The sequence below is a fragment of the Opisthorchis viverrini genome (genome assembly GCF_000715545.1).
Source record: "Opisthorchis viverrini unplaced genomic scaffold opera_v5_29, whole genome shotgun sequence".
In the NCBI taxonomy this organism is placed as follows: Eukaryota; Metazoa; Platyhelminthes; class Trematoda; order Opisthorchiida; family Opisthorchiidae; genus Opisthorchis; species Opisthorchis viverrini.
In genome coordinates, this window is record NW_008751685.1 from 373,631 (window position 1) to 382,372 (window position 8,742).

Genomic DNA, 8,742 nt, shown 5'->3' on the forward strand with positions numbered 1-8,742 from the left:
TGCATTGTAGAGGGAAATGAAATGCAACATTGCTGTGAGAACCGTTCGTCTTAAATTTTTGTTCGTCCTATGAGAAGCGGATCGAACAGTATGGATGACGTTACACTGTCTGAATCACCAACTGTATTGAAGGACATGGTCGATCCACGATTCCTACCACCGAGGACAAGGTCATCCAGACTAACCTTTGCTGCTATCAAATGTCAGAACTAAACAGGCTTGTCTTTCTTCCATAAAATACTCAGATCTGATAAGTTCAAACGCAGAACCAGTTCAGAGAGCCTACGTGTGTCGAATATTGCATCATAATGGACAGTCTTATTGGACGGTCAATGGACTTTGGCCTGAGAAGTCCACTGAGCGTACGCGCAGTCTGCAACAGTTTTCAACGACCCCGCGCTGATGGGCAGATTTAATGTTATACATAGGCATTTATTGACATATGAAGTGTGCACAAATTTGCAACGGCCGTTGATGGGACCGACCAAAAACGGTCGGTCTATGCGGATGCGAGCCGTAGTGTGTATTAACCCTGAGCTTACCATGAACTTGGATGTCTCAGCATAACATCAACGAGCGTTGTTTAAGTAGGGAAACTTATGTGTTTGCTGAAACCGTTCACTCCGGTTGCTCTTATCAGAAAGAGGGAATTTGCCTCTATAAGGGTCATAAAAGTGGTCGTAATAAAGGGACACGTCAATATCAGATGCCCTACAGCATGATTTTTTGGTTGATCTGCGATTAAAGAACCTGGAATATGTTGCCTTGTTTCATCATGTGCGTCCGAGACGTTAAATACCGGATTCATGCAAGTGGTAAAGTCCATTTATACAGAACGAGCGTCCGCGACAATACACCATCGCATAAAAAGCTGTCCATAATTATTACATTTAGACGCTGGCATTCAAATTGACCAACATTGCTGCAAGAAGTGGCCAAAGAGAAGGGAGATGAGATGAAATCCTCATTTTATTCAATTGCCACAAAAACCACAGGGCTATCACAGACAACGCCCGGTATTGGAAGTTTTAACTACTAGCTGGCTCAATCAGGTGAAAAACACTTAGAACCGATTGCGTAGTCATCGTTTCCGTAAAAGTGTGGTAACAATCGGTAGGTTTATTGTTGGTCGATGTTTGGCTTTCGGCATCCCAAAGTTCACAGAATTCCGCTTCCTTACAAAATTATCGTTGCACTAGCTCATTCACAGGGACGGATGGAAAGTGCAAACGACGTTGAAGAGGGATGATTACGAACCACAAGGACTAGACCCCAAACTGGACCCAAATCCATGTAAGTTTCCCCGGCAACCTCACTCCTAGTCACCCACCCCAACACACAAATTCACTCGTCCGACACCTAACAGATTTAGCTTGACTTAGATGATTCGTTCTCATTCCGTCTTAAACCTCTACCAGTCTCGTACCTTAGTCACTCGGCCTGACGAATCTTTTGTGTCAAAAGCGAAACGTTGCCCAGCAATAAATCTACCGATCGCTATCAAACTTTTTGAAAAACAATACTAGCTGGTTCATTTGAAATCCGCCTCCGTTGATTGTGTTTTTTGTGGTGTCTTTTAGGAGAAAGTTAACCCATAAATGAGTCATTCTGCGCTGGTTTGGAATCAGTACATGAAGACAACAAGGAAAAACACATCACTCTTTACAGGATGAGAATGTTGGAACTAATAACCAAAAACGAAATGGCGAGATCATTTGGACACTGCGTTAGTCTACTCCCGTGCACTTGCAAAAGCGTGATGCAAGAAGCGTTGGAGCCTTTCTGTAGGTTACTCTGCGTTCACTACTGAATAAGGCTACCACCTTCATCAGAACAGACAGGCTACGACGCACGCACTGTATGGGACTTTTTGTCCGTTTTCTGGAGATACAAGTCACTTTATGGTGAGTAACCTCGCATCATAATACAAGGGTGCGCAATCAATAGAAATATCTGGTTGCTTCGATCCTAACTTTTGAAGAAACAACGCCTAGAATAAGAGTGTGCAATTTCGGTCACTCTGAAAAACGAATCGATTTCCTATCGTAATATATTTTTCTCCAGCTTAATAAAAACCGGAAGGGGATACTTTGGCTGATAATTTATTCAGAAACTACCAGGAAGACCAAATTTTCCATCAGTAATTCGCGCAAAATTAATCAGACCGAAGTAATCAGTATGAACCACGAAGAAAAGTATTTCATATTTTATAAAACTACTGGTTGGGAACAAATCCAAAACAAAATGCACTCTTGTTGACGGTGCGTTGCTATGTTTGCATTCCGGACGCCATACAACAATGCAATCTTCTATATTGAATTAACTTATTCGTAGACAATACGAGGTTTTGCTGTTTTCGTGAAACGGAAGTGCATTAGTGTGTAGTACAGAAATTCGGATGCGCCAACGGTCGAACCAACGGTAAATCAATACATGAAAGTAAGCTAAAATATGCAGTTTTGCGCATACGAAACACCACGTGAACGGTACGATTGAAGCACGCGCATGCCGGCCGGTCACAATCCACTGGACCGTAACTGCTGTCAGCTGTTATGTGCAGGCTAGAATTTAGGTCAACAAAACACATTGGCCTTGTTTAGGCATGTAGCTGTGATAATGCGCTACGTCAAAATCCGAGTTAGATTACGCCATTGAGCAAGTCCTAACTATTCGAAATGTTACATTGGCTCTACAGCACGCAACCACCCATTGTGGCAAACCCTCCACTCGGTGAAAATCGCTTTGAACTTACCGGATAACACCTGAGTAAACAAAAAACTCCTAGAATGCAAAGTGAACTGCCATATTAGAAGCATTCGCCCCAAATTAAGATGCTTTTAGATCAGTGACCCAGGTAAATATATTTGAATCCAATTAGGTGGAAGGGAGACACCAACCTCATTTTAAACTGATCTGTTTACACCGACCTGACAGGAAAAAATCAATTAGGCAAGTTCACTTTGCTTGGTTTATTACCGGTTATTGTTTCATAGAGCCAGTAAAATCACAGGGGGTCGTTCGTTTATTATTTTTTTGTATGACAGTTAACAAGCGTGCAATGAGCACATCCCCTGAATCGTGTGACGTGTGTTGGCTGCCTTGGATGAATGGGCTGAGTGTGAACCTCGATTCGTTTTCCCGAAATTATATCAGCCCATATTTGCCCGTAGTATGTGCGTCCATACTTCAGACAACCGATCGACCGCATGTGTGGGCTGAGTGCCAATTTGTCATTTTGATACAATTTTCCCAGGGTATGCTCTTTGCGTATTTAAGGAGACATTTTTCCCACAAAACATTCGGTTAGATGTATAGGCTTGAGGCGTTGTTTTAGTTAGGAAAAGAGTGTACTCGTTGGTCACCTCTAGTGCTACACTCCTGGGGTAATAAATCGGCTCATTTAACAGAATTTCGACCTATGGAAAGAAAGTTTGGGCAACTCGACTACAAAAGGTTACCGTGGATTGTTAATGAGAGTGCACGATCATTCGCTCGTCACGGAAAAGTATTTTTGGAGGCGAATCCATTCTGGTTTTCTGAAACAACCTAAAGATCCAAAAAAATGCAATGCTTGTTCAGGAGAACAGGTAGTTCCAATCAGCTCATCATGTGTTCTGGTACGGAACGTCCATGATATCGACCGTCCGAGACGGTGAGAATAATTCTGCCCACAAATGGATTTCCGGAGTGTCCATTTCCAGGATATTCTGTCGGTTATAGACAATCTCGCCTGTCCACTTAAACAAGAGTCACTTACTTGTTGGCAACCGATCGTCGAAAAGTGGATTCAACTGAAGGTCGCTGTAAAACCAATCTCGCTTGCGTTTCGCTATAACAGCAGTATCCAGAAAAATAGACTGATCAACCATTACCTCCCGGACCTGAGTCCAACCCCGAATGTGTTTACTCATGCTGCATGCACCAAATCCCTGCTGGTTTAGGAAATAGTCTGGAAAACCTTTGTCTAACTCCGAGTAGCAAAGAGGCCATAAATACCACCGCGCCAAAAAATTTGGTATAAATTCGAGTATTACACATAACTGATGGGACACAAGTTAGCTGAAATTGGTACTGTATTTTCAGTGAATTGCGACCAAACTCAAGACACTACAGTACTCATCCAAAGCGCAGACATCGTGTGAAATGGTGCATTCTGGCCTCTCTTGGGTGGTGCCTCCTTTTTCAGAGGACTTGAAACTAATCCGCAGCCGACGGGGGTGTTGTTGTGCCCTCGAAGGAGGTGGTGGCCTGTGTTCGCAGAGGCTTCTCCCAGGATGATTAGACTTTCGGCATCTTCGAAACCGATAGCGATAACAGTAAATGGACAAGTCAAAATGCGAGGTATTTCTGCAAATTCACGTTGGAATAAGCTAAACACGAATTCAAAACAGTTTGAGAGCCAAAGCTTGAGAATCTCCGAAATCAATCGGTGGGTAGTTTTTAATCACATTTTTTTTACAAAAAGTGTACACAAACGGTAATACCATTCCCCTTTATAATTCACTGTTAAGGATACAGAAATAGTCTGTCGTTTTTAAGATTAGGTTTTGTGGGAAAGATATTACAACCAAACGATTAACACTGCCCGTTTCACAGGTATATCACCTAAAGACAGAGATTGCACTCTTGGGGGAGAACAGTATCGATACATTGAAAAACGCAATAGTACATCTAACAACATTGTTTGAGGTTTCTGAAGCATGTGGGGATACGCTAGAAGTAAAAGAGTATTTACAACTCAGGGGTGGTACAGAACAATAAAAACAAATGGCAAACAGATAGATCAAAGCAAATCCGGCCCGAAAGCGTCCCCAAACCATATAATTCTTTCACGCGCATGTATCGATTTTCCCGGAAGAACATTGACTGCCATCTTTTGAAAACTGGAATGCGAGCTTCGTCAGTTTATCTGACAACAGAATCAAAATACTTACTTCAGTGCGACAGGGAAAGAAAAGTGGAACGCCGTGTTCGGCTTTCGCAGTAACAGGACAAGGCAAACCAGGTTCCTTTATCCCAAACTAGTATGCGATTCCCCACAACAGTTACTTGATATATCGGTGTACATTTAGAAATTCAATGTTTAGCATGTCAAGCACAGTCTTGTACTCCATTTAACCATTCCCAGACCCGCATTTTCAAACTATGCAGGGCTTCTTCAAATTCAGATTCAGTTTCTGTCCTACTTTGAATGTGGAAGTCACCAAATCGCTTCAATTTTCCCTGAGTGAGTAGGCCTGGCATAGAAGGGAGTTCCACCAGCCTATCTGTACGAGTGTGTGGAAGAACGGCAGCATCGGATATTTGCTCTCGCGGTAGAGATAAAGGCCTTTGAGAATTATGGTGGTGGAAATAATGGTAATGGTGGTGATGGTGTGGATATAAATCCCGAAAGTGAGATGCACCGAAGTCCGGCGGAGTGTTGATATGCGCGTCACTACTACTGGGAGGTAGTTCACTGCAAAGTCTTGATTGGGCCAACTTTTGGTTTTCTGTGGCCGAAAATGCAGCACTATATCCATAGGGTGGACTACATGGTTGTTGGCGGAGATGCAAATGGAGACAGTGTTTATGATGAGCGTAAGTGGTTTCTCGATGATGCATGATATACTCATTTTCACAGTGAACGGAAGCTAACTTGTGATTCTGTCCATTTGAGGTGGTTGACTGCATGCAGCTGTCCGTCAGCCAAGATATCAAATTGGGTTCGGTATCGGTTTCATCCGAAGTAGTTTGCGTCGTGTTGGACTTGGACTCTGTGCAACACATGACCTGCGCTCTTGTACAACAGTCAGTCTTTACATCTTCTGCGTTCGGCTGTCTCCATGGCAGGACTGAGTGCACAGTTTGAGCTGACTCAGTAGTGTCATTACGAAGTTCCAAATCACCATTGTTTGACGCAAGTGCCAGGGATGTATCGATCCGACCATTCGCTTGTTCAGACTCAGCAGATACCGCCTGCATGTGTCGCATGCCGTCCCGGATATTGGATACCACCACCCTTCTGACCTGTGGAAAAATCCACCTTGTAATTTCACAACTTCCCACTTGTCATTGGGACACCATGCAACTTGGCCACAGCAACCGCCCAAATCCGAAATGCAGAGAACTACGCAAACATATGAAACATTACGTCAGAGCCCGTTCTATATTCCACAGGACGCATGGCCTTGTGTGAGGACGCAGACCACACAATGGTTTGTCGGCGTAGTAGAGCCTATCAGAACAGGCGGTAGTTGAGTGCTGATTGGCCAATGAATGCAGATAAGAGAAATTAACCTATCGGCTTCAAATAGCGATTTATTGATCACAGTGGCTGCCGAACCAGCTGAAGCGACAGCCAGGAAGGCAACGTGCAAAAGGCCGGTGTCCGTTTGGGCCTCGTTCCGCATTTCCCGTTAGGGTTTACTCACCGGTACCTGGTGGATTTTTCTGCATCGTTCCATTAAAAGCAAAAGATACGTTGCTCAAATGAACTGGTGCTTGATCACATAGAAATGAAGCGGTAATAGTAACGGAGTGATAGGGTAGATTACAAACTAGCCTTCCTACTGCTATTTAAGGGGAAAACATAGAGGAATCGTTGAAGTTCATCTGCACATGTGGATAAAAGTTAATTTTGAACATGTGCATCGCCTCCAAGCCTCAAAATCAATAGAATGACGAATGAAATAGTATTTAAAGCCCATGCATGCAGTAAGTGGTCGAGATACCTTCCTGAACGAAATAACTGAGATGCTCAGGTCAAACTATGATGAACGACGTTGGTCATCCATTGGAGGCAGTTTTCGTTCATGTGAAACGTCTTTTTCAGTGTACGTTTATGAAACAGCAAATACACAGAGACTAGAAACCGACGTGTAGGCAACCAAAGATGACTGTGCTCATGGAGTTAAAGTGGTAGTCCATAATTTGTCCGCTTGGCCACCCGGTACTCGTGGGACAAGTGACAAACGTTGTAATCACTATGACGACTGCGGTCAAATTTACCAGTGCGTTCAAGAATCGAGTACTCGGAATGTTGCACACTGTTGCACATGATCAACTCTTTGAACCCCTTGAAGAAAGTGTGTTCAGAGAATTCGCATCAGTTTACGGGAGTGTTTAGCGGATGATCTTCGACTTTTCGAAGGTCACCCGTACTCTCCTGAATTCATTTCATTTCCCCTGAAGTAATTTTTGAAGCAGGCATTCATGATGTGACACACTTCTGAAAACTCTCCGATATGTCGCTACTGGTTTCACCGTTCTTTGGACTCATCGGGGTAGTGTACTCCACCACATGGGGTTTTTTTTAGCATTAAACTGCACACAAATTACATCGCTGTTAGGGTAAGACCTACAACCGGTTTCCCCGATTTTGAGACTGGTGATGAAAGGGAAGATAAACTCTGGGAAGGTTCTTATCTGATGAGCGTCAATGAAGGCAGAACTGGTAGTAGACTGTCGAAGAGTTTTCAGCAAACTGTTGATTATTTTCATTGGTGGTTCATGTAACAATGGGATTCTTAAGATGACCCAACTGAGTAACTTATGATCTGAAGATAAATGCAGTGGGCAACGCCGGGTTCCGGGCGGTTGACTGACAACTTGGTGATTGTTCTTTGGTTCCGCGTAGTAAATAATGGGTAACACGGTTGCATTTTCTGTCGTCACAGGTGTCACCATAAGGTAAGAAGGTACGCTTCTTCACGAATAATCATCTCCCTAGCTGACTATCTACCGAATTATCAGTTATTTGTCAATCTAGTACATTTGTTGCTTGTAGGTTTTTAATAATGGAACACTCTCCCTCCAACGGCTTCTCCAGTGGTGACCCTCCTTCTAATGCGACCGTGTGGCTGTGCAGGTAATTCACATACTTTAAGACATCCGTCCCTCCGTATAACAAATATCTCCTTAATAAGCACAGACTAGTCTGTATGCATAGCATTCAAAACACAACCCCTCCCCCCGCCCAAAAAGGCCTATGACTATGCTGGTTCTCACCGTACTATATTTGTAGTGGTGATTGGATGAACAAAGAATAGCTTGTAAAACTAGGTTAAATCCAGTCTGGAAAACGTAGTAAAAAACGGCCCGGCATATGCTCTTCTCTCCTTATGCGGTACTCATCTGTTAGAATTTCAAGTAGAGAGCTTTGAATGTATCTAAATTAGTCAGCGTATGGGCACCAGAATTACTTAATTATCGTGCCGTTGATAGTCAGTGTACGTACACTTGACCTTGAGCAGATAAGCACACTGTGGAGAGGGAATCGGTACCCATACACAAGATTTATTCATGGCTGAATCATCACGGCAAACACATACTACTGATTTCTTGAATCCTTGAATTGGTTTTTGATGAATCAGCCGGCCTACGACTCTTTTCAACCGGACTTGCTACAATGTGTGGGTTTAAACCTGCGAATTCACACCGGTGACGGGAATGGACAATATGTCATTCCAATGTGGTAATCTGACGTCACCAAGGGGAAAAAACACATACGAGTCACATACTTCGTAGTGTTAAACTTGTTACCATGACGTTCGTGTAAACTAACAGCAATCGGCCAATTCGGCTGCTTCCGTTTATCAGTCGAAGAGATTAGGTGTTGCGTGTTTAATTTCAATGTTTATTGGGTAAAATGTGCTTCAGCCATGACGTTCGTGTAAACTAACAGCAATCGACCAATTCGGCTGCTTCCGTTGATCAGTCGAAGAGATTAGGTATTGCGTGTCTAATTTCAATGTTTATTGG

The 8,742-nt window shown here is 43.3% G+C and overlaps 1 protein-coding gene across 1 annotated transcript; it reads right to left on the bottom strand.

Annotated features, from left to right (window-relative positions):
• Nucleotides 1-5,094: 5,094 nt before the first annotated feature.
• T265_12994 (hypothetical protein) lies at nucleotides 5,095-5,973 on the bottom strand (the record flags this gene model as incomplete). The annotated part of the gene is made up of 1 exon (XM_009166668.1): nucleotides 5,095-5,973. A coding segment is annotated over one exon (879 nt), but the record flags the coding sequence as incomplete, so codon positions are not given.
• Nucleotides 5,974-8,742: the final 2,769 nt, after the last annotated feature.